Here is a 26593-nt window from a genome sequence, read left to right as displayed (position 1 = left end):
TTAAGAAGATTGTTTTTGATGATCAAGATCTTGTTTGCAGCATCTGGCAAAAGTCCTGCTGATCCTCAAACAAAGATAACAAGGCATGACTTGTCCATTTTGGCCAAAGGCATGACCGTTCTGACGGAATAGAGCAAAAGAGAACCCTTGAAATTACCATGTTTCCCCGAAAATAACACCTAACCGGACAATCAGCTCTAATGCATCTTTTGGAGCAAAAATTAATATAAGACCCAGTCTATATTATATTGTATTATATTACATTACATTACATTACATTATATTATATTATATTGATTATATTATATAAGACCGGGTCTTATAGTAAAATAAGACTGGGTCTTATATTAATTTTTGCTCCAAAAGACGTATTAGAGCTGATTGTCCAGCGAGGTCTTATTTTTGGGGAAACATGATATCTTAAAAAACCCAGGCGGACATCGAAGGGAAACTAAATCAATGACTCTGTATTAAGTCAGGGCTGTCAATACCCTAGACTGGCAGATCACAGCACAGTTTTCACTTTCCCAGGTGGTTCTCTTCCTAGGTTTAAATGGTTTGGAGCGACTGCATTCTTTCCCTCTGACACAGTTATACATTGTATGGAAGCTTCCACTCACCTAGGTCTAGATGACATTGTTATAAAACCCCAGACCCATGAAGCACTGGTATTTCCAATGGGAAATTGTGGGAATTCTAAAATCTCACAAATAGAAGGCTCCATGAAGCAAGGATCATGAGTGTGTTTGCTTGTCATTAAAACCACTGTGCTTAGCTCAGTGCCTACCTCATAGTAGGTACTCAATAAATATGTGTTGGATGAATAAAAAAAAATATCCACCACAAATGTGGGCCTGGAAGAAAGGTGCACAGTTCAAATTTGATGATTTCTAAAATACTTTTTAAAACTATTAATTCATTTAACAATCACTGAGTGCTTTCTAAATAATAGGCACCACAATTCAGACATGAATGAGATGGTGTGCCAATTCTCATAAAGAGGGAGGATGGAATTTACTATAAACTTAGCACTTCTTATTCATTATTTCGTCATCCCAACAACTCTGTGAGTTAAGTATTAACTACTTGCCCTCCTTTGCAGATGAAAGAAACAAGAGACTTGCACAAAGTCCCACATCTAGTGAATGGCAAAGCCCAGAATTTACTCCAGGATTTGAGTCTACACTGTACTTTCTCCCCAAAGTAAATTTAAAATCACAGTGTGATCGTCTGTTTTGTGATATTTTGTTAAGGAAACTTAGGTCCTCAAAAATTGAGTTATAAACAAATAGTTTCACTGGGAAAAGAGGTTTAGGCTCTCAATCCCAAGTTATTTACATTAGAAAAAAATTCCAACAATAGAGGTGCTTTAAAACCACATGAGTGTGTAAGCGGAGGCTAAAAATAATAAACTGCTTGAACAAAACAAATGGAAATTACCGAGTTAAGTCTTAAATAGCATCTAAGACCCAAGTCAATGAGTTTCTAAATTATCATTATCAAAACTGATCGCTATGATAAACAAAGCACAACACTGAACAAGGATGGTTGAAGTCAAATAAAGTGCAGCATAGCTCACTTTGCCAGCGGTGAACAAACCATGAAACCGAGAAGCTGCCCACTGCTGCTCTGAGCACAGCTTCTTGCCGAGGCCCTGGCACTCATTCCTGACTGTGTTTGAATCATAACCAGTAGGTATTCAAAATACGAGCTGTGTTCCCAAAAAGATCTATTGTGTTAGATCCTATTTGCTTTATAAATGTTCAGACTGTAGGAGGGAAGCCTGAAATAGAAATTTGAATTCTTAAGACACAAGAGCAATTTAGAGAAATGCTTAGGGTCTGGCTGTTTTGTAGGGATAGGCTACCCATTGCAGAGGTGGCCACATGACCTGCACGTCTGGGGGTCACTGAGAGGCTCCTGGGTCACTTGTTTCCCTGGACCCTAAAGCAGTTTTAGGAATCGCCATTTCTTCCCAAGGGGAGAAAATACACAGGGTCTGGAATCACCTGTATTCATATATGGGCAGAAACTTTGAAAACAAGTTGGTTGCACTTACCCTGCTGGATCAGATGAGGAATTGGGAAAACAAGAGATCCATGAGCAAACCAAAATTCTGGCAGCTCAGAAAGCACACTGGATGTTGGGAAATGATCTAAACACAGTCCTAAAAGATATGGCTCAATCCTAGTGTAGTGATGACTCTGCCTTATATTTTTATAGCTTCTTGCAATTTGCAATGATTTCATAACAATTCTGGGAATGAAATTACATTCCTATTTTTATTGATGAAGAAATTGGAAATGAGCAAGTGATTCACAGCTAGTAACCATCAGAGTAAGACTCAAATCCTGTGTCTTCCAATTCCATAGTGAATAGACTTTCCACTATAAACTTATAGGATGACTTATAGGATATATTCCTATATCCTTAGGAATATGCTTTGTAGGAGCAATGGCCTCGTATCAGACCTGCATTTGCCTGCCTTAGATGTTCCATTTTTTAGTCATATAATTTGGGTAAGTTCTTTAACTTCATTAAGCCTTAATTTCCTCATCTGTAAAATGGGACACCATAACACATAGCACATGGGATAACGGTGAGGATCAAATGCAATATGCATATAGCGTGCTCAGCACAGAACTTGGCCGTCATCAGAGCCAGAAGAATGTTGAGGGTTTCAGGGCACGTTGAGGGCATGTACTCCGGAGGGGAGGAATCTCCTTTCCTCCTCGGTAGGTCAGCATGTCTTGAACCACAAAGTCCCCAGGTGACATTTTACAGCATGAAAAGCGACAAGGAGATAAAACTTGGGACTGGCAGGGAGTGCTTGGGGCCTGAGCACTAAGCCTAGAATGGCTATAGAGGAATGTCCACTCCACAGGGAGCTTGTCTGTGCCTCCTCCCACAGAGCCGCCTAACGCAGAGACGACCATCCATCCCCACCTGGAAAGCCATGGAGTTGGCAGCAGCCAGAAATATCCTCAGAGGCAGCTTGGCCTTGTAGGACCTGTGGCTCCACAAGCGATGGGCACCGGCGGTCACACCCAGCGCAGTCAGGAGGAAGCAGAAGTAGGCTGCAAGACAGAAGCAGGGAGAACGTCAGTAGATGTCACCGAGCTTTTAAACATTCCCCATGCTTTTTTTCTCTCCTGAATAGGGACCCATGTGAAATGGTGTCAGGGGAAGAATCTGCAATGTGAAGAATAAGTAACTTGGGAAAATACAATGTTTTTATTCGCTTGTAGCTTTCCAGTACCAGGCAAAGTGGAGAAAACTTTCCTCAAGAAACTTTGACCTTTGAACATCATTTTTTTTTTTCTATATCAAACAAATCTTTTATTTGCTAGTGCTTCTTGCCAGTCTTGATGCAAAGTCACAACCATATTAGTGTACATTTATAATTTGGTCTTACACGTCCACTCTCGGTGGAGCTAAGATTGATCTCTATGTTGCCTCTTAATTGACACCTGTGTCAGGATGAGTTACGTGAAGAGCAGATTTCTAAGTGGCAGTGCCCATTATCATGGCTCCATAGACCTTGGTTTGAAGGAAGTCAGGCCAGACCTAAAGGCAATGAAGTCTGACACAGGACCAGTAAAACAGAATCAGGGACAACTATGATTTGTCTTCTAGAGATCTTCACTTATACCGTCACTACGAGCTGGGCTGGCAAAGATGGTCCGATGAGGAATTTTTTAAAAGCCAACCTACAGTGGAGCTTATTATCTGCCACATTTAAACATGTTATCTCTAACCCTCACACATGTGTTACTGTCTCATTTTACAATTGAGGAACTGGATCTCTGAGAGCTGAATCCTGCACTTAAACCCCAGTCGGCCTGGTTCTAAAGTCTCGCAGGAGGCCACATGCCACCCCCAGGTGGCAGCGGTGGTTTGCTCTGTGTATGGAGACTTGGGAGACGTTTTAAGTGCACGGTGAAAAGGGGACACACAGGGAACAAAAAAATCATGATTCCAGAGATTATTACAACTACGACATAGTGGTTTTAAAGCAATGTACACACATAATGCTAAATATCTTGGATTATCTTATTACAACACATCAAACAGTCCCTTTGGGTTTGTTTTATTATTAGCCCCATTTTACAAATGAGAAAACAGAGGCTTAAAGAAGTGAACTATTTCCCAGCATCACAAAGCTTGGAGGTGTCTTTAAGAGTCAAACCCAAGTCTGTCTGAACCAAGAAACGGGTTCTCGCCCTCTACGTGCCCCTTTGCTTCTGGGAGACATCAGGTAAGTTTTATCTTCACTTCTCTACACCCCACTGTCATCCTTAATAATGGATCCAATCTAAATTTTTTTTTTTAAGATTTTATTGGGGAAGGGGAACAGGACTTTATTGGGGAACAGTGTGTACTTTCAGGCCTTTTTTCCAAGTCAAGTTGTTGTCCTTTCAATCTTAGTTGTGGAGGGTGCCTTTCAGCTTCAAGTTGTTGTCTTTTCACTCTTAGTTGTGGAGGGCGCAGCTCAGCTCCAGGTCCAGTTGCCGTTTTTTCTAGTTGCAGGGGCACAGCCCACCATCCCTTGCAGGAATCAAACCGGCAACCTTGTGGTTGAGAGGATGCATTCCAAACAACTGAGCCATCCGGGAGCTCAGCAGCAGCTCAGCTCAAGGTGCCGTGTTCAATCTTAGTTGCAGGGGGCACTGCCCACCATCCCTTGCGGGACTCGAGGAATTGAACTGTCAATCTTGTGGTTGAGAGCCCACTGGCCCATGTGGGAATCAAACCGGCAGCCTTCGGAGTTAGGAGCACGGAGCTCTAACCGCCTGAGCCACCGGGCCGGCCCCAATCTAAATTTTTTTTAAAAAGTGAGCAGCTTCCTTAATTGGAGGTAGAGCCCCAAACCAGGCTACAAATAGGTAGGATCAGGCAGATTACCCTACACAATTGCTTCTAGCACTCAGCACCTGCAGGACCTCCATAAAGAACATGTGATCAATTGTGAGTACGTCCCTGCACAATTGTGAATGGTCCCAGACCAGGACGAGTTCTTAGTGCTTCCTGTAATAATTCCTTGGGAAATTTACTAGAGTAACTTCAGTGACAATATCCATATTTAAAGGAAGCATAATATTACATCTTCCAAGAACCAAGTCGGACTAATCTTGAGCTCAATCCAAGATCAAGATCCCATGGGTCTAAAAACAAGACTCACCCTTGGCACTAAGACTAATGAGTCTTTGAATACATGTGATTTTCATGAACTTGACAAATCATTCCTTACTTGAAAGGCTAAAAAAAAATTAAAACTCACTTATATGCGGAATCTAAAGAAAAGAATAAGTGCATGAACTAATCAGAGACAGTTTTGGAAACATGGAGGAAAAACAGAGGGTTGCTAGAGGGGCGGGGGGGTGGGGATAAGGGGAAGGTGAGAGGTTTTGAAAAATAGTCGGTAACCACAAGATGGTCATGGGGGTTTGAAAATTAATTTGGGGAACGTACAGAGGGATAGTGGATGGGGGGAGGGGGGGTTCACACAGTGTGAGGGATATAAATGATAAACGTCTAAGTTTTGCTTTGTCTTGTGCACCTGAAACTAATTAAAAAACAAATAAATAAATTTGGAAAAAAAAAATTAAAATCTGCCCATAAATCACAGAAAGTGGCAGTAAATAAAGAGTTCAGGCCTCTTTTGTTAATGTAATTTAACTCTGGTCATAAGTCCATGAAATGGACAGTATTTCCCAAGTCATTCCTGGCCTTCATGTCTCTACAATATTTTTCCCAACTGTCAGGTAGTTAGGGAACAAGTGAAATCTATACCGGAAAAATTCAGTATGACCCTATTTTGCTAGTGGACTAAGACACTGGACCTTGGGTGCAATGACATGAATTCTAAGACTCCATGAAAAACATTGGCTGATCCACAGTTCCCAGGCAGGGCCTTAACACAGACTATGGCACTGTCTTATACTTTGTGGGATCTCAAATACTTCAGGGGTCATTTACATGGTTGATCTGTCCATGCCTGGAGGGAAGGGGCCCTGACAATGGGCTCGAGTCAGAGCCTGTACTGGCCCAGGCCTGGCTTAGCCTAGTATCCTTGTCTTCCTGGCATTGGGAATAAAGATATGACCCAATCCTTCTCTCCCTCTGGCTGAAAAACTAAAGGTCACATACCAAGGCACGACTGCAATAGTAAAGAGTGAGGCTAAGAAAGGGAGACATGGAGATGATGGAGATGTGAACGAGAGCTTGAGCGAGCTGCCTGCCCTGAGCCACTGGTTGCAGGCCCTCGAGCTCCATTCTTCCTCAGTGGATCCCGTGAGCCTCCCCGGTATTTCTCCTCCTAGTCATGTGAAACAACCAGTGTCCTTTTCTTGCTTAAGCTAGTTTGCACTGGGTTTCTGATAGAACCTCTAGGAAAGAAAGCAACCTTCTCGTCATAGCCCAAATGAGGATAAACTGCAAAAACCCGGGGCAGGATATGAGGATTTACGGGCTGTTCCATTAACAGAACTCAGTTTCCCTATTTTGACAAGGCTAATTTGAAAGGTTCTTAACCGCTCTTCTATCATCTTTGTGGAGATTAATATCTAAACTAATTTTTGATGGATGCTGGCTGACTGGCTCTGAGGTAGTAAAGTATTCAGACACAGAAGTGATAACTTTGAAAAAAAAGAAGAAGAAAAAGGAGTAACTAGCAGTATTAATAACTCACAGAGAAAGGAGCTAGATCAATATAAACCAAATTCACTCGGGCTGACAATAGTTCAGCTTATGATTTTTAGACATTATGATGGTGCAAAAGTGGTATGTATTCAGTAGGAACTCTACTTCAAATTTTGAATTTTGATTTTTTTCACCAGGCTAGTGATATGCAGTAAGACCGTCTCTCAGGACACAGCTCCCAATCACGTGATCACAAGGATAAACAATCAGTACAGTATACTGTGTTGCCAGTGGTTTTTGGATATTTTTTGCGTGTGTCTTTGCATTTCATCATGTCTACAAAATGCCTATCTGTGTCTGCTACTTCTGGTGATTAGAAGAGGAAGGCAATTACTCTTGAGATGAAACTGTAGGCTAATGTAAGTGCTCCCAACACGTTTAAGTTAGGCTAGACTAAGCTATGATGTTTGGTGGGTTAGGTGTATAAAGTGCATTTTCAACTTATGACATGTTCCACTTATGATGGATTCATCAGGATGGATTAACCCCATCGTTAAGGCTATGAGCATTTATTTGTATATTGGTCTGAATGCAAATAACAGTCACTAAGTCTGGTTAGCTCAAGCCAAACAGAAATGTATTACAAAGATATTGAGTAGCCTACAGAACTCATGGGAGGGTTGCAGAACAGTTTTGGTACACAGCCTCCAAGATGGGTCCAGTGCTCCCTGCCTCTTGTATCCATGGCCTTGTGAGGTCTCCTCCCGTTCAGTAACTTGCTTCTAACCAAAAGGATGTAGCAATATTGAGGATGTCATTTCCATGATTAGATTAGAAAAGATTACTACTTCTGTTTTGCTAGTAGATTCTCACGTTGGCTTTGATGAAGTAGGCTGCACGTTGGGAAGGCCCATGGGACAAGGAACTGAGGGTGGCCTCCAGACAACAGTCGGGAAGAAAATGAGGTGCTCAGTCCAACCGTCCTCAAGAAACCGAGTCCTGCCAGCAACAGCATTAAGTGAGCTTGAAGAAAGATCCTTTCCCGGTTGAGCCTTCAGGTAAGACCACAGGCCTGGCCACCACATTGCTGCCTCATGAGAGATCCTGAAGCAGAGAACCCAGCTCAGCAGTACATGGGTTCCTGCTCCATAAAAAAAACTATGAGAATATAAATGTATTAAGCTCCTAAATGTTGGGGTAATTTGTTCTGCAGCAATAGGTAACTAACGCAAGCCTAAAGGAGAAACCTTCCCCTAAGGGAAGGAAGACATGGCTTAAATCCTGGTTTAATAACAGTTTGCCATCTATAAGGACAGAAAGTAGCTTCATATCGCTGGGGCTGGGGCAGGCAGGGTGGAGGGAGAGAGGACCAACTGCTAACCGTGTATAGGGTTTGGAAGGTAAAAGGTAACAAAAAGTTCTAGAATTGATTTTGGTAATGGTTGCAAAAGGCTGTGAATATACAAAAAACAATGAATTGCACACTTTAAATAGATTAATTGTATGGTATGAGTTATAGCTTAATAAAGCAGTTATTGAAAAATTACTGAATTCCTATTAGATTTTGTTACTATGTATATTTTCTCTATGTAAAAATAAAATAGACATGTCACAAAACAAAAAGAAACAAATCAAACAAAAATCAACCATTTGCCTCGGATGCCACCATAGACCTCATCATCCCTGGACATTTGGCATCACTGGACACTCATGTCATACCCTGGACCTTTAAATCTTCCACAGCTGCCAGGAAGAGTCTGTATTTGACCCTACACCTATGTCTTAATCTCTGAAGACCCAAGACTCCAAGGTAGAAACACCTAATTGCCCATGCTTGGATCACAAGTCCAAGCTCTAGCGGCCAGCAACAGAAGAGGGAGAGTCCACTCCTCCTTTGGCTTCCACAGGAAGGCAGAGCCTCCCATCTATCCTGAGTGCCCTACTGGGGCGATGTTTGGAGAATGATTGTGGTGACCCCCTCTGGACCACACAACCAGAGAACAGTCCTGGAGAAATGCTAAGAACCCAAACTTAAAACTCCCTTCATTCCGGATCTGATCAGAGAGAGAGAGATGGACAGCCCCCTTCAAGCCCTATCCCTGAGCACTAGACAGAGGAAGCAATTGGCAGAGCTCTTTAACCCTTGCTTATTACCTGTGTCTCCCTAGCATCACAGTGATATCCAATAACTAATAATAATAATAATGATAATAGCTACTATTGACTGAACTTTCTATGTGCCAGGCTGTTCTAAGCACTTTATATGTAGTAACTTACTGAATACTCACCTCAAGGCTAGCGGGTAGGTAATAATATGATCTCCAGTTTACAGATGAAGAAAACTAGACAGAAAGTGAGACAGCCAGGATATGATGTAAGGTAGGGAGAGCCCATACTTGGAACATCCCTCCTGGCTGCTGCACCAGCTGGAGGCTGCCTTAATTCTGACAGGAAGAGTGTGAATGAATCATGTCCTTTTAGTCAGCTCAAAACCCAAGCTGAAGGTCAAAACCCTTATTTTGTATTTTTGCCTTTACCAACTGGCAAGTTTGCTTATAGGAACACCTTCGCCATCATCCTGCATCCAGTTCAGCCTCAGCTTGTCATAAATGTGAGCACCAGGCAAGCTAAGGCTTTATGAGACAGTTTACTGAGCTCCTGCTGTGGACCAGACACTGAGCTCAGAACTAGGTTCATAAGGTGACCACACAAACATGGCCCTTTCCCTCCATGTTAGAAAACAGGGGTTTTCAAACAGGAGTTTGGAAAGAGAATTTCTTACTATATAATTACAAAGTATGGTAAGTGCTATAGAGGAAATGAACAGAATAATATGAAAGGTTAAAGAGATTAAATGGGGGATAATTTAGTTTGCAGGACCAGAGAAGACTTTGCAGGGGAAGTGAGAATTAAGCTAACCCCTAAAGGATGAGGAGGAGGGAAGATTCAGGCGGAGGGACCAACAGATGGAAAGCCCTAGGCTGGAGAGAAAGATCTGCTAAAAAGCCTGTGTCTGACTACCTCATACCCACTAAGACAGCTACTATAACAAAACAAGAGCAAACAGGAAATAACAAGTGTAGGTGAGGATGTGGAGAAATTGGAACGCTTCTGCACTGCTAGTGGGAATGTAAAATGATGCAACCACCATGGAAAAGTTTGGTGGTTCCTCAAAAAGTTAAATATAGGATCATCATTTGATCTATCAATTCCACTTCTAGGTATATACTGTGTAGGGGTTCAGAGTCTCCCCAGAATGTGGCGTGCAGATTATTTTGAGGTAAAGATAACTGAGGCCCCAAAGACTCAGGAAGAGCTTTTTGCCTCCCTCTTAACTTCCTAAAAGAATAAAGAGCCTGGTCCGGAAAGAGCACTACCCTCAGAGATACCTACAGAGTATGGGTTACGTGTGGTAAGGAGACGTGGCAAGGTCTGGAGACCAAAGTCCTCTCTGTGTTCCAGTGTCTCTGCCTGGAATGGCAAACACTGGTTTTTCCATCTCCATGTGAAAGCCTTTCTCTCCTTTGAAGTCCCAGACTCCTGCCCCTTCTTTTTAGTTCAGAATGGCACATAAGCCCCAATTGCCTGACTGCCTAGAGGCCTTCAAATTTTTATGGAACCTCTGTACTTATAAAATTAATTTTTTTCTCCTGTTAATCTGTCTTATGGTAATTTGATTATTAGACCAGCCCAAGAACCTAAAAGGGTAGAAAGAAAATGTTTCCTCCCAGACGACCCCAAAGAATTGAAGGCAGAGACTCCTGTTTACCCATGTTCATAGCAGAATCGTTCAAAATAGCCAAAGGGTGAAGCCAACCCAACTGCCCATCAGCAGATGAATGGATAAACAAAATCTGGTATAAATATACAACAGAACATTATGACCATCAAGTGGAATGGAATTCTGATACACGATACAAAACATGGACGGACCTTGAGAACATTATCCTAAGTGAAATCAACCAGACACAAAAAGACAAGATAAGGGGATTAGAAAGTACAATCAGTAACCACAATATTGCCACGGGGATAAGAAAGACAGTTTGTGGAATATAATCAATAATGTTGTAAAGATTTTGTAGGGTATCTGATGGACACTTGTCTTACTAGGGAGACCACTTCAGGGATGGTGTAGATGCCTGATCACTACAGTATACACCTGAAGCTGAAGCTGAATAATAATGAATGACATCTATAATTTATATATATATATATATATATATATATATATATATATATATATATATATATATATACACACACACACACAAGAAGACAGCATAAGGAATAGAGGCAGTGGAAATGTAATGGCTGTGTGTGATGTCAGAGGGATAGTAGATTGGGGGCGGGGGGTTATCACTTTGTAAGGGGTGTAAATGTCTAACTATTACATTGTTTTTTACACCTGAAGCTAATAAAAAAAAAGGCAAATATTATATAATACCACTTACATGAGGTACCTAGAATAGGCAAATTCAGAGGGACAGAAAGTAGAAAGGGGAAGTACCGGGGAAAGCAGAAGGGGAAATGGGAGTTGTTCGGTGGGTACAGAGTTTTTGTTTGGGATGATGGAAGAGTTCTGTGGATGGATGGTGGTGATGGTAGCACAACATCATGAATGTACGTGATGCCACTGAGCTGCACACTTAAAAATAATAAATTTTATGTTATGTACATTTTATCACAATTTTTTTAAAAACAAAAGCCTGTGTATGAAGCCCAGGGTAAGAGGGGGAGGGGTTCCAAAAAAAGGTTCAAGGGGCTTACATGTAGGGCTGGTGAAGCAGCTCTTGGGAGCCACACTGAGGGGACCGGGTGCTGTGCTGAGAGCCATGAGAATCCATTAAAGGACTTTAAGCATGGAAGTATCTAGAAAATTCATGGAAAGAAGAGGGGGGAAAACAGTCACCACCCCAAATCAATCCCTGTTAATATTTTGCTATAACTCCTTCTGATACTTGTTAAAACAATCTTCCTTTATCCACCTTCAAATACTTTGCACACATAAGATCATTACAACTCCTATTATGGGAGTGATACGATGAAAATATCAATATTTATGAACAAAGTGCAAAAGGAAGTTGGTTCCCTTGATTTCTTAAACCAATGCACAATAATTTTCTCTTTACAAAAAATGCACCAGCACTGCCTAACAGAGTGTCAGAAGGGAGGCTGGAGAAGGGAGTCTACTCTCGCTGAATGCCTCCCATGGACTGTCACTTCACCAGTGTACCTAATTTTATTGTTTTGCCACTATGAGGTAGATATTATAATCCCCATTTTACAGATGTGTACAACCGAGACCCAGAATCCTTAACTAAATGCCTTGGGATCTCACAATGACTAAGCTCGGGCCCAAACGCCAGACCAGTCCATCCCCAGACCGTTTTCCCTGGTACAGTGGTTCTCAGTCATGGCCATACACCTGGCAATCACCAGGAATCTTAAACAGAGGCTGGGGCCCAGAGTGGAGTGAATCAAAGATGAGGGCTGGGAGAGCAGACAACTCTCTCCACTGGTGATTCTGCTGCACAGCTCTCTCCAAGGTTGCTACAGGCCCAAGAAACTGCTGCTCTATAAGGTATGCCCTCTTTTAGAGACCATCTTGTTCCATCCCCTCAGTTTTACAAATGGAGAAACTGAGATCCAGAGAGCACTGCGCTCCCTCCAACCCAGCCATACACAGACCCTCTGTGGCGCCCTCGCTCCCTCGGGGCTCGGGGTCAGAAAAGACCAGGCTGCCCTTTCATGTGAAGTCTGGGTCCTGTTCACGCTCCCCTCTCAGCAGCTCCCTTTGATGATGCCAGCTGCCCTCTAGGCCCTGCACAGCGAAGCTTTTGGTATTCACGCCCCCACGGGGGGGCGGGTGTACAGTGGGGCTCAGGCCGCTAAACCTCAACACGACAAGCACACCCCTTGGTCTTCCACCAAGGGAAGGGGAGAGGTGGGGGAAGCAAGCAGAGGCTGAAGGCTCCTGGGCACAGGGCAACAAGGATGTGTGTGGGGGTGGGGGAGTGAAGGGGTGGGCACTGCAGTGGGAGAAGACACCGCGCTTGCAAACCTGCTTTCCATGGGAGCTCAAGTGTTTTGAAAGTCACTTTTGGGCTCTGGCCAAGAAATGACTGTTTCTCCTCTCCACTCCTTCCCAGATTCAGAAGATAGATAGGGACAGGCCAACAGATCCATAGATGGACAGACACAGATAGAGATACATATATCTATACATACATATGATTGGTTAAATGGACCTGGGATTGCACCCCCAGTATATCACGTATCAATGTGACTTAATTTCTAAGTTTTGGTTTCTTCACCCATAAAATGGGGAAGATAGGTACCTGCTTTACAACAAGCATGAATTTGTTATAAAGATTAAACGGGGTATGCAAAACGCAAGCCATGCCTGGTGAGGAGTGAGCACTGACACATATTATTGCCCGGGTTATGAATGCCACCCCACTGCCTCTATAAAACATCCCTCCCCTGATAAATAACACCCTCTGAAGACACCCACACTTGCATCACTCTATGCCTGTGGTTCTCCAAGGGGTGAGGGATTTTGCCTTTTGCCCATCTCCCAGGGACATGTAGCAAAGTCTTTAGACATTATTAGTTGTCACAAACCAAAACTTGAAGGGTGCTACTGGCATCTAGTAGGTGAAGGCCGGGATGCTGCTAAGCATCTTCCAATGCCCAGATGCTCCCTGCAACAAAGGATGAGCACTACGGAAACGTCAATAGTGCTGAGACAGAATCCTGCTTTAATTTCTTAGGAAAGTTCTAGAAACCTTTCCTGTCCATGCTCTGGTGTAACTACCCCTGTCCTTGCTTCTTCACATCTCTCTGGTTTCATGGGGAGTTGTAGGAGTAATTTATCTCGGAAATTACTTAATAGCAAGCCTAATACAAAGGACTAGGATGACAGATCAATAGTATTTTAGGTCACTGACTCTTGAACTTTAACTTGCCACACAGATCACCAGGGGATCTTGTTTAAATGCAGACGCTGGCCCCACTCCCAGAGATCCTGTTTCAGTGTGTCTCAATTCACTGGGTCTCAGGAGGGACCCATCACTCTTGTTTCTAACAAATTCACAGGCGGTGCTGCTGCTGCTGCTGCTGCTGGGCCAGGGGCCCAGAGTATTAAGCTGACTGGCCACATTTGAGAGAAAGAGGGCCCGATAAAGGACTGCTAGTGACAAGGCCAGGCCCTCTATGGCCACACACCTCAGGAAACAGTGTTTCAAAGAGTTTCAATTAGACCTTACATCTTCCCTTTAAAGGTTTGGCTTTGCCAGGTTCGAGATTCTGAGGCAATTTCCTCCTGCGTAACTTTTCAACAATTCTCTCGAAAGTAGAACATTTTCACAGGGTCTTGGAGATGACAGGCTGAGAAGCACAGGGTTTCTCTTTACTATTGAAATCTTCTGAATTCTATTATATTTACAATAACCAGCAGCCCCTTTTTGCAACAGCACCTCCTTCCACTAAGCCACCTTCTATTGTGCTGCACATAGGCTGCAAGAAGACATGTTCTCTCCTTCCATGGGATGAATCCTTTCTTTAAAAAAACGTGTTTTTTTTTTTATTATTAGTTTCAGGTGCACAAAACAATGTAATAGTTATACATTTATCATTTATATCCCTCACACAGTGACAACTCCCCTCCCCCATCCACTATCCCTCTGACATCACACACAGCCATTACATTTCCACTGTCTCTATTCCTAATGCTGTACTCCTCTTCTTGTAACTATATATATAAAACTGTAGTTGACATTCATTATTGTTCCGCTTCAGCTTCAGGTGTACAGTGCAGTGATCAGGCATCTACATCATCCCTGAGGTGGTCTCCCTAATGAGACAAGTGTCCATCACATACATGGTATGAATGTTTAAGCGACTGCCCACATCTTCTAAGAAGAGTCAGCAGAAAAGAAATGGAACAAGAGAGAGAAGATATATTTCATGCATTTTACATGTACTGCCTATCTGCCTCAACCATCTTTCCTGCTTCCAGTTAGGTCCACTTAGATGGCTCTAAAATCCCGGGCAGATGCTATTTCTCCTGGTTGATTTACAGCTTATATGAGAATCAGAGTGAGTCAGAGCAGATCACTAAGAAACACAAAATTATACATAATGTGCTACTACTCTGCTATTGCATCACATTTCTTGCAATTCAAACAAAAAAGAAGGGAAGAATTCAGGTCCTTTCCAGAACTTCATTCCATGTATACAGGACTCACTTCAAGCGCTCACACTAGACCAGGCATCCCTGTTAAATGCTTGCTGGCCCTTTGTGGTTTCCAAGATGGCAATCACCACATTGTATTTAAATAAGGAATTATTGGTCTGATGCCATCTTCCCTTCTAAAACATAATCTCCGGGAGATCAGGGATCACGTCTGTCTTTCCAGGTATTCTCTACTGGTATCCTGCAACTAACTAAGCTAGAGAAAAATACGCAGCCATGCTGACTGGTCTCACTTTCAAATTCTTGACCACTAACTTCAGTGGGGTTTTAATATTACCCAGCAATCATATTACATTTCCCTGGTCCTACGCACCCCCTTTCTCCTAGACATCTATTTCATACCTGCTCCAATCACATCGCCCCCAACATCTCCATCGCCCCCCTCATGTGATAACTCTGCTTCTGATCTCATTGAGAACAACAGAACCTCCTCAGGCTCCTCTACCTCTCCCCACCCTCCAGCATCCGAGCCTGTGTACACTACTATTTCTCCAGGAACACAGATGGCCAGGTCACACCCCCTTTAAGGCTGGCCCTTCCTTGCGCATCTCATCTACTCCGTCCTACTCACTAGCTCTGCCATTTTCCCTTCCTCGACGCATCATCAATCACCTCCCTCCATACTATTCCCACGGCCTACAACCACAGTGTCATTTCTCTCTGTTAAAAAACAAAATTAAAAAACCTCTCTCAAAATTAAAAAAACTCTGGGACCCTGGATGACTCATTAGGTACTCAGCCTGCTATGCAAGTGATGGACAAGCACAGTGCCTATTAAACGAATGTATCCACAAATCACCTGGGAATGCTGGGAAACTGCCGACACTAATCCAGTAGGTCTGGGCGGGGCCAGAGGTTCTGGATTGCCAACAAGCTCCCAAGTAATGACCCTGCTGCTGTCCCACAGACCACAATTGGAGTTGCAAGGCAGTGGGACTCATTAGGACCAAGGAAACCTAGCTTTTCCTCTTGGTTTGTGATGAAGGCAAAAAGATATTTAGTGACAGAGCCCTGGATGGCAGTCTCGTCTCCCTACAAAAAGCCCTGTGCTTGCCTTTCCTGCCTTCCTTCCTTTCCTGCTTTCTTTCTTCAGGTACAAAGTGAAAAGGTTCATTTCATGTAGATTTTAAAATTTAGAAGATGAGACAAGGACTTTCTTCCAAGCATGGCAAAAACAATTCCATAACATAAAAACGCAGGAACTACCAAAAGATCCAAGGCTGAAGAGCATCTATGCGTGGCAGCAGCACCTTCAAGCCTTGGTGGAAAAAGATCCCTTGCCTGGAACAGAATTTGTTCAACAGAACTGTTGAGAGCTCTTAATAATCACAGAATGGTGTTGACAGCCTTTGTCCTAAAGGAAAAGATGTACAAGTTGACCAAACTGAATGCTTGGGGGTAGGGAGGAGAAGAGTTGCTTTCTTTAGACTAACACTGTTCTGCTTCCAGGTCACCTTTGCAAATATTTGGCATCTGGTAGGAGTGGCCACACGTGTAAGAAGAGCTATATTTAGAGAAGCCAACTGCTTAACTTTTTACTAAAAATACAAAAAAAATATCAAAGATATTTTATTATCCATCAATATTTATTCAGGACAACATCAAAGCAAATCCTTGAGAGATAACTGTTAAAGACCATAACCTAGTTCAGACTGAAATCTTTCTATTGTGGCTCCCTGTTCCCTCTAGGTTTTCTTATTTTCTTCTTCAAAGACTCTTCCTCTCCCTCAAGTAACACAAAGCTTCTCTTGGGGGAGGGGGAGAAATCATGTATTAGGCGCGGGAATCAGAGCTCGCTGGAACAACTCATGGAGAACACAGGCTCCTTACACAAAGAGGTGCGGGGTGCACAGGCTACCTGTGAATTGCCCACTTGCTGTTTCCCAGCTGGGGTGGTGGGGGTGGTTACCATGTTACTCTTTCTTAGTCTCAGTTCTCCTATCTGTGAAACAAACAAAAGACTAGCTCAAATAGTTGTGGTGAGACAAATGAAAATGTATATAAGGTAGTTAGCAAAAAGCAGGATCTCAATAAACATTACCGAAAACACAATTACTCTTCTCACTAGGCACCAGTCAACCAGTGCCAGGCTTAGAATGGGTGACCAGGAAGCAGTGCCTTCAGGGGAAAGGATGCCTCAGGTCTCCTTTCAGTGACTTTTTCTTACTCTGATCCTCAGCTCTGCCAGGTTCTCGTAGGTCAATTTGGGAAGAGTCAGCACAAACAGAGTTCATGATTCAGGATACCTTCCATCATTCATCCCTCTCTCTCTCAAATAATCAAAATCAAAACACAACTATCAAAATTAGAATTAGAGATAACAGAGTACAAAGTGAATAATTCACTGCACTATGGGTACACTAAATCTCGTTTTTTATCACTTATTCCATTTTGATTTTCTCTTGGGCAGTAAGAGTGTGTGTGTGTGTGTGTGTGTGTGTGTGTGTGTGAAAGAGATAGAGATGCATGTGCACGTACATTTTATATTGCTATAGTTATGTACAAGCTCATTAATGTCTCTGACCATAAAAGGGAAACTGTAATACCAAAAATGTTGGTCCCTCTGAAGAAAGACTAAGATTAAAAATGGCACCCAAACTGGTCAATTTGGGGGAAGGGGGGAAAAAGAATAATTTCTGCCCTCATCATCTGAGTTATTTGGGTAATTATGGGTCATCACTGCTCTCTCTCTCTCTCTCTCTCTCTCTCTCTCTCTCTCTCTCTCTCTCACACACACACACACACACACACACACACACACACACACAAGCAATTTGTCCAATACAATTAAGGCAGCTAGTGGTCGAGCCCGGACCCAGCATTTAAGCGGGAGTTAGCAGGAACCCGATCATCAGTGAAGCAGGACGACCTGGATACCCAGATCCTCAGAGGGCTGAGCGTTGAGCCCTAAAGGGGCATCTTGAAGAAAAGTTCTGACAAGAGAAACCCAAGGGACCACTGCTGCTTTTATGTTTGAGACAAAAGAGCTGGGAATTATCGTAAAAATTCAAGAGAAGCACTGCTTTCTCTCGGTCCCCATGTCTCCTCAAGGATCTCCTCATTCTCCTCACCCTCTCTTCTGACCAGAGAAGGTCCTCCCTGAGAAGGGGCTTGGCATGAACTCAGTGCCTTCTGACCAAATTTCTTCCATCTAGCAACCAAAGGCCAAGGACAGAGATAAAAAACGTTCGGCAGTGAGGTGTACTTGCTTCCCCCGAGGGAAAATCAATGACAAAACATAGTCTTTGCAAGGTTATTTCTTAACACGATGTTTCTGCCTTAAACAGGAAAAATAAGTCGAAAATACAATACTACTGAATTCAATCAAGATACCACAAAATCCCCTTCGATTCTCTGATTAGTGACAGCATCACTGAGGTAGCCTGACCTAATCCACAAACTTTGGTTTTAAGAGTATTCTTCACACATTTTTATTCCTGCCAAGTCTCTGTAAGTTGTTGTGAATAACCCAAGGCAGGTTTTTTTTTCCAGCACAATCTAGCGCCTAGTTTTCTAATCTTCACTGGTTTTGATGCATAAAATCAAACCTAATTTTAGTAACTTGCCTTAGCAAAATGTAATTATTCATTCGTTCGTTCCTCGGGAAACGTGTGAGTATCTTGCAAATGCCAGGTTTTCTGCCAGGTACTAAATATAGGAATGGTCAACAATCCTCCCCAGGGAGCCGCACAGCCTCCAGCTCCTCAAACCAGTAGCTGTCAGGCTATAATCAGCCCACAGACTTTTTAAAAATTGAGGCAACAATTAAAAACAGAGGATTTCAAATTTTAAAATCTTTGTCTGGCTTCTCCCAAAAAAACGGAAACATGTGGCAACAGCAGGCCACTTCCCTTTTCTGCACGATTAACTTTCTACTAGAGCTAAATGCCCCCTCCCTTTAGACTGTCACCCCCCTCATCCCCTGCACCTATATACACTTTTATGTATTCGTGCAACAAAAAAATCAACCTTTTTGTTTATAACCTGCCCAGCCCCTGACCTGGAGCATACCTGGGGCTGACTTCTCCATTAGGCACAGCAGACACAGTGCCGAAAGCCCACAGTACGTTTTCTTCAGAAGGAAAACAAATGAATATGATAATAAATATATAATAATGAATCCAGCCTAGATACATTTATCTTTATACCAACACAGTTGTAAAAGATCATTTCTAATTTTATTTTATTTTTTTTTTGGAAGGGGCCATGATGTCAGAAGTCAACACGACCCTGAGTATAGCTGAATTACATCAACTTCTTACTTGGAAAATTGGTGGAGGGAAAAGATTTAAGAATTTAACTTGTCTTTTTAGAAAAAACTATAAGTCGTTCCCAGTTGAGGAGGGAAAGCTTTTCTTTTTGGAAGAGTGCCAGCTAACGAATGTAGATTTGGGGGCAATAACCCTTCTGCAATGCCCAGGTGTTCTGATGCTGTGGTGCCTTCCCCAACCCTCCCTTTAGGACCCAGGCATTCTCTCCTCCAACTGCTGGCACTGTTGGTGCCTAACAGCTTACATCTGAGTCTCTCCCTAGGTATTGTGCTCCATGGAAGGAAGCTGTCCAGCCCAAGGTTTTGTCCCCTCTCCAGGGGATTCTTGTATCCAATGGTTATTTGATAAAGGGGTACAAAGGCCTGGGCCTTTGCCTCAATTTGCAGCATCTCTGAAGAACCACCCAGTTCCAGAGCTGCCTGCCTCGTAGGCCAAGGTCTCTGTTACAACTGCATTGTGATTCAACTTCTCTCTGCCCAGTCCTGCTTCTCTTAGTCTCTCACAGGTGTTACCAAGCACAGTCTCTGACAAACCAGCACACAAATCTGTACCTCAGGATCTGCTTCCCAGCGTACCCAATCTAAGACCCCAATAAATAAGACATTCTGGCAAGAATCATCAGTGGATGCTGTTATGGGTTGAGTTTTGTCTTGCAAAAATCCACATGTTGAAGTCCTAACCGCCAGTGCTGCACAATGTCACCTTATGTAAAGATAGGGTCTTAATAGAAGGAATGAAGTTAAAAGGAGGTCATTAGAGTGGGCTCTAATCTAGTATGACTGGTGTCCTTATACGTAGAGGGAATTTGGACACATGTACACACAGAGGGGAGACGATATGAAGTGACACAAGAAAACAGCCATCCGCAAGCCAAGGAGAGTCCTGGGACAGATCCTTCCCTGTCAGCCCTCGGCAAGAACCAACCCTGCCAACACCTTGATTTTGGGCTTCTAGCCTCCAGAACTATGAGGCAATAAATTTCTGTTGCCGAAGCTTCCCAGTCTTCCTGTTACTACAGCCCAAGCAAACTAATACACATGCTAAAATCATTAGGTCAAAGGATGGTTGGAAAGCAGGATATCCCCATGTTGTCGAAGCAGCACCCTCCCCTCGCCCCCGATTGCTTACTAATTGTGAAGGGGAAAATAAAATTTAACAATGGAGGAATCCAGCGCTTAACCAAAAGATGAAACTTAGCATCAGTAATAGTGAGTAGAAGAACCTGATATTAGTTGCCTTTTGGTGATAAATATGAAGCACATAGCATCACTCATGAAGCATTCTTGTCACATATGCTTAACTTTAATCTGAATATGCTTTTAGACCTAGCTCCCAGTTTACAGCAAACAGAGGGAAAAAGAAAACAATCAGACAATCCAAAATGTAGGACACTCTATAGAAAACTGGCCTGGTCTCTTCAAACAGTCAATGTCAAAGGTAAAGCTCTGTTCTAAAGACAGTGAGAACAAATAACAATCGAATGCAATGCAATAAGCTTGATTAAATCCTGGTTCCAAAAAAATATATATGTATATATAAAAGACATTTTGAGGACAACTGGAGAAATTTTGAATATGAACTAGATATTAGATTATTATTTAGTCATAAGAATGTCCTTATTTTTAGGGGAATTTTGTATGTGGAATTATTTAGGGATAAAGGGCCATAACATTTGCAATTTACTTTTGAAAGATTAAGAAAAAAAATCATAGATAGATAAAGCAAAACGGTAAAATGTTAGTAACTGTGTAGTAGATACACAGGTGTTAGAATATTATTGTTTAAAATCCTCTGTGTTTAAAAATGTTCATATTAAAAGTCTGGGGAAAATACATGTCACTGAGAGGCAATACACAAATAGTAAATTTCATCTTTCTTCTTTTGCATCACAGAAGAACACACCAACCAAACTTCAGAATCAGAATGCAGAGGGCCAGTATGGGAAAATATGGGTTAAACCCTGCTTTGTGCTGGCTTTATGGCACTAAAGTGATTAAAGTTAAATACATGTACACATTTCCTTCCTGCCTACCAATAAATTGGCCCTGAAACAAGTGGGAAAGACAAGGTTGGACAAAAATAACATAAAAAGATATGCATGTGGCTATGTTTAGCTCTTCTCTGATCCTTTCTGAGTCTCAGTTTCCTTATCTGTAAAATGGGGAGAACAAAACAAATCCGGAAGGACTGTTTTTAGGATTAAAGATAAGCAATGTCAAGGGCCTGACAGGCAGTAGACAGATGATACATACCCTTCTCAAGGCTGTATTGTGACTATGGGTGGTGGGAGTAGCCAGTGGCAGCAAGAAGATAACCCAGACATTCTGGACCCAGAGCCTGTCCTCCAGGCTGCACTCAGCAGTACTGCCTCTGCCTCGGAGGGAAACCATCTGTGGCATTTCTTTTCTAATGAGCAGAGAAATGATAACTAAAGAGAATTTTCACCCTCTCCCATACAAAGAAATCAGTGGACACATTTTGTTTACATTTCAGATTGTATACTCGCATTTAGGATAATAGTCAGGAAGAATTCAAGAGGGGTTTCTTGAAGGCCTAAGAAAAGGAAAAAGAAAAACCAAGTCCGAATAGTTCCACAATAGGAGGCCAAGTTTTTCCTGTAATCTATGTCAAGGCCTTGGAATATTTCATGGCTTAAAAAAAAATAACTTCCTTGAGCTTTAGAAATAAATAAATCTTTCCATTTCACATGCAATGTAGATGATGTTAGGCTTTCCTCTGAGATGAAGGGGCTCAAGAGCAAAGGCTTTTGATGTTTAGAATAAAACCTTGAATTCAATTCAAACCCCAAGAAAGCTATTGCTCTTGTCAGTCAACATGAACTTGCTAAAGGTAAAACCCATACCTGAGTTTCATTTTCAGTTCACCATCAAGCATGCACAGTACCTCAACAGCACCATTTTGTCTCGCCAAACAAACAAAAATGACAGCTTTGGCTTGCATGGGGTTTTTTTTGTTTTGTTTTTTTCCATTTGTTTTTATGATGCTTTAGCTCATCCATGAAAACTCTAAGACATGATACTGTATGAAAATAAAGCCCTGAAAAGAAGCATTTGATTTTGTCCCATACCTAAGGAGAGTAGCAATTCTAGTGACAAGATGAATCACAGAAAAGAAGTGAGGAAAGAGCCACCTGGAGGGTCTCTGAGCTTCTGAATCCCTGGACACCCTGCATCAGTTGAGCCTTCCCGAAGGCTCTTCAACAGGCATGTGCAGCTACTTTCTGCTACCCGTATGTTTATTACTAAAAAATAACCTTGAACTTTTTTTGGGGGGGGTGAGGGGAACAGGACTTTATTGGGGAACAGTGTGTACTTCCAGGCCTTTTTTTCCAAGTCAAGTTGTTGTCCTTTCAATCTTAGTTGTGGAGGGCGCAGCTCAGTTCCAGGTACAGTTGCCGTTTTTCTAGTTGCAGGGGGCGCTGTCCAGCATCCCTTGAGGGAGTCGAGAAATTGAACTGGCAACCTTGTGGTTGAGAGGACGCACTCCAACCAACTGAGCTATCCCGGAGCTCAGCAGCAGCTCAGCTCAAGGTGCCGTGTTCAATCTTAGTTGCAGGGGGCGCTGCCCACCATCCCTTGCGGGACTCGAGAAATTGAACTGGCAACCTTGTGGTTGAGAGCCCACTGGCCCACGTGGGGATTGAACCTGCAGCCTTCGAAGTTAGGAGCATGGAGCTCTAACCGCCTGAGCCACCAGGCTGGCCCATAACCTTGAATTTTTATACTGAGGCTAATAAGATTTTCCTAACTGGGCAAACAAGTTACCTGGACCTGAAGATTGAAAAGACAAATTGTTTTTACCCTGCTCGTTAAGGAGGGAGCTGTTTATTTTTTTAAATAGAGACTTGCAGTAAAATGTATTAGACACTGCAACCTAGAACACACACATATAATAGAATTTTCATTTAAAAAAATCCTTAATCCTTACTATCTGCAAAGCACTGATATTTTCTGTTCTATTTTATTATTATTTTTACATGTTGGTCACAATCCAAACTAAAGTTCTGCTCATCCACTAATAGGTTACAATGTGCAGTTTGAAACGCACTGGGCTGGAGGAAGCCTTTGCTTTTGGGCCCATTCCCATCACACACATAACCCTCCTCATCTTGTTTTTTTCCCCAAGAGCTGCCACAAATCAATCTTGACTGGGCCAAAAAAAAAAGGGGCAGTTTTTCTTTTTCCTCCACATTGTCAAAGTTCTGCAGGGCACCCATCATCGCTGCTAGGTTGGTCCCATGGAGTGGAAGCTGCCCCACCTCTAATGGAGTGGGGTCTATTTATCTTTACAATCATCACAGGGTAAAATAGGGTATGTTAGGGCACCCCATCTCACATCTTGAGGCTTTCCTCACATCCAAGTGAGGAGAGATTTCCCCATCACACAGACCCATTAGATTCTGAACTCCTCGTCCTTGGATTCAAGTAAAACCCGAACTTGACAATGGAGCTTGGGGATTTGTGTGCAACAGTGATATGCCATGGACAAGACTGGCACCGCTCAACTGCAAAGGGCGCAACCTGCACCCTCCCTGGAATAGTCCCCGAAGGGAGGCCATCCACACAGAGCACAGTGAGAGTGGTGCCCTTGGACTTGTGCACCGGGCCACCCACCACGGAGGTGAATGTACTTCAAAAGCTCAGAGAGGCACCTGTCCTCATCCTCTTTGAGTGTGCGGGCCGCACCCCTGGGCTGTGGTCGCCCCAGATCAGGAGTTATGGCCCACCCCTGCACCCCCATGTGAACATTCTTCCTTTTATCTCGCAGGGACCGGGCTGCTCCAGGCTCTGGTTCCCTTTTGGTTCTTTTGAGAAGTAATGGTCTTTCCTGCCTTCCCCTTGGACAGCCCCACCAACAGTCAAAAGTGTTCTGACTTCACAGGTAAATCCCTTACCAACTGGTGTTTCCCTGGGTGTGGGAAGATCCAGCTTCTCTCGGCCTCTCCTCTTTGGACTTGAGCTTTTCAATGTGTAAGAGTCTTTCTCTTGTCTCCTCTGCATCTTTTTCCTGTCCCCAGCTAGTCCAGTAGGTTAAGCCATTAAGAAGCATCATCCTGAATTTACTTGTGCAGGTTTTTGCCTACCTGTCCTTTTTGCCCCCGTTTAATAAACATATTTCAGTTCTCACAATTCTTCCTTGGCATTGAGTGTCCCCGGAGTTACCAATTCAGTGTCTCCTCCTTCCTGTAGATAGTGTTCTCAGCCTGGGGGCACAGTAGAATCACCAGGGAGCTTTCGACAGTCTGGAGCCCCGGCTGCAATCCAGACCAGTCAAGTCAGGACCTCTGGAGTGGGGCCCAGCCATTGGTATTTTTAAAGCTCTCCGGGTGATTACAAACTGTAGGAAGCTTGAGAACCGCTGTTTATTTTTCCCATTTACAGCACCTTTCCATGTTTAAGACACTTCTCTAATCAGTAGGAGAGCAGACCCTCCAACTTCCAGAGTGGAGCCTATACTCATCCCCATTGTCCAGGAGGATCGCTTGCAAAGGTCACACGTCAAGCCAAGACTTGCATCTCTTAGAAAGAGTCTTTTAAATCAAAATAAAGCCAGGTATTCCCCAGCACAACACAAGTATGAGGATATCAGCAGGGACCTGACTTGCGTGCTACCTCTAAAAGCTCTGACTCTGGGAAGAAATACTGAGGGGATTTTGTCTCTGATGGTGAGATGCTCAGGGATCCAGGATCAAGACGCCAAACCAAAAGTGAAGTGAAGAACTATGTGACTGCGTCTCCCTGGAGGAACAGGGCAGGATGCAAAGAGGATGTGGTTTCTGACCTCAGTTTTTGAGAAAGAATGGGAATTTTCCAGACAGAGGGGAGGGAGAAATGCATGAAAGTGCTTGGAGAAGGCCTGGAACTTCTGTGTGGCCAAGGTAGCCACGGACAGCTCTTTTCATCCAAATCACACCCGTCCATCTCATAAGCGAAGAAACCATCTTTGAGCCTCCCAAAGCTGAAACTGCACCACTGAAATTAAATAACCCAAGCAGCCAAGAGGTATCCATCCCAAAGGTCTGTGATGAATTGCCAAGTCTGTGAAGATGAGTAGGTTGTTATCTAGAAGGCAGACAGATTCATTTGGAGTTGGAAGGGTGAGATAGGATTTCCCGGAAGAGAGCCAAGAGGGCCATTTGGGGGAGCATGGAGGCTGGGCCAGAGCTAGTTGAGCAGGTGGCTTGTTGAGCACCAGGTTAGGATTACAGGGGACCCCAGTTAGTTACCTTTTCTTGAATTTATACTTCATCTGATAAGCTCAATTGTAAGCTCCCTGAAGGCAGCAACCAGCTCTAGATTCCACCCCACCTCCAAGAGCACCAGCACACAACTCTGCATGCAGCAGGTCTGAGTAAAGAAAAATTTGTCAATGGAAGAGGAAACATTCTTGGAATTAATGGAAGGTGGAAGGGTGGAAGGGGTATGTTTAAGAGAAAGAATTTTAAACACACCACCATCTTCTTGAACATAAAGAGCTTATTCACTTGAAATACTGTTTCTTCTAGGGAAGGTTCCTTAAAGCAAGTCTAACCTTGCTGCTTAGGTTACAAGGAGGCCGACAGCTCCATCAGCTACCAGACTGGGACGCTCCACCCCATTAGGATGTTTTGCCACTTTCCAGTTCCTTTCATTTCATTATCATTTTCTGTGACTTATAGGCAGAGAACCAATCAAGTCTGCCATTCCTGAGAGCAGAAGGCTGCAGAGGAGGGGGCTGGAGGACACAGCAGAATTCTCCCCGTGACTCCTCCCAGTACCTAGCTGGTTGTAGCTGGAAGCAGCAATTATTTTGCCTTGTCAGGAATCCAAGGTGCAGAAAGCAGTTGCTGGGCCTGGCTTTGAGAGCCTGCAGGGCCTGTGAAGGCAGAGCATGCCACCAGCAGAGAGCAGCAGCTCCCTCCTTCTCCCTCTCCCCATTCCAGAGGTAACTTCCTGGCAACCTTCCTTCAGTGCAGTTGAGACTTGCTGGGAGCTGCTCCAGGTCAGGGCTTGGGGCTGTGAGAGCCCCGGAAACAGCCACCAGCAGTTGCAGCAACTGAGAGCATTGACCGCGTCAGGGAGTAAAGGCCCCGGACCTGGAGTCCCAGCCCAGCTCTGCCCACCCCTTACAGCCTAAAAGTGGAACCCTTACTTTCAAAGCTTATCTGTGTCCCTCAGGGAGCCGGTCTAGTTGATAGGAGGCAGTGCAGTTCTGATGAGAGAGGAGTGTAGGGCTTGGAGCCCTGTGAGGCCTGTCACACTCCGCGTACTAAGACAGAGAGTGAGCTGGAGAGAATTCAGACCTCACAGCCACACAAATATAAGGACCCCAAACAGCCCAATTTACTCCTCACTCTCTTCCTTCCCCAAAGGTAGAAAAATGACTGCAATTCTCACTTCTTAGTTACACAGCGTCACCATTT

At 43.4% G+C, this 26593-nt stretch overlaps 1 protein-coding gene across 2 annotated transcripts in view; it reads right to left on the bottom strand.

Moving 5' to 3' along the window:
• SCD5 (stearoyl-CoA desaturase 5) overlaps positions 1–26593 on the bottom strand; it is a 143230-nt gene that overhangs the window by 56642 nt on the left and 59995 nt on the right. For both annotated transcript variants that reach the window (XM_019731353.2, XM_074324282.1), the window contains exon 2: positions 2947–3077. In XM_019731353.2, coding sequence (XP_019586912.2) covers positions 2947–3077 — 131 coding nt within the window. The remainder of the gene's footprint in view (positions 1–2946; positions 3078–26593) is intronic.

Source organism: Rhinolophus sinicus, linkage group LG02 (assembly GCF_036562045.2).
Source record: "Rhinolophus sinicus isolate RSC01 linkage group LG02, ASM3656204v1, whole genome shotgun sequence".
Lineage (NCBI taxonomy): Eukaryota > Metazoa > Chordata > Mammalia > Chiroptera > Rhinolophidae > Rhinolophus > Rhinolophus sinicus.
Note: the sequence above shows the minus strand (reverse complement) of the source record. Positions and strands in the feature narration are given on the sequence as shown.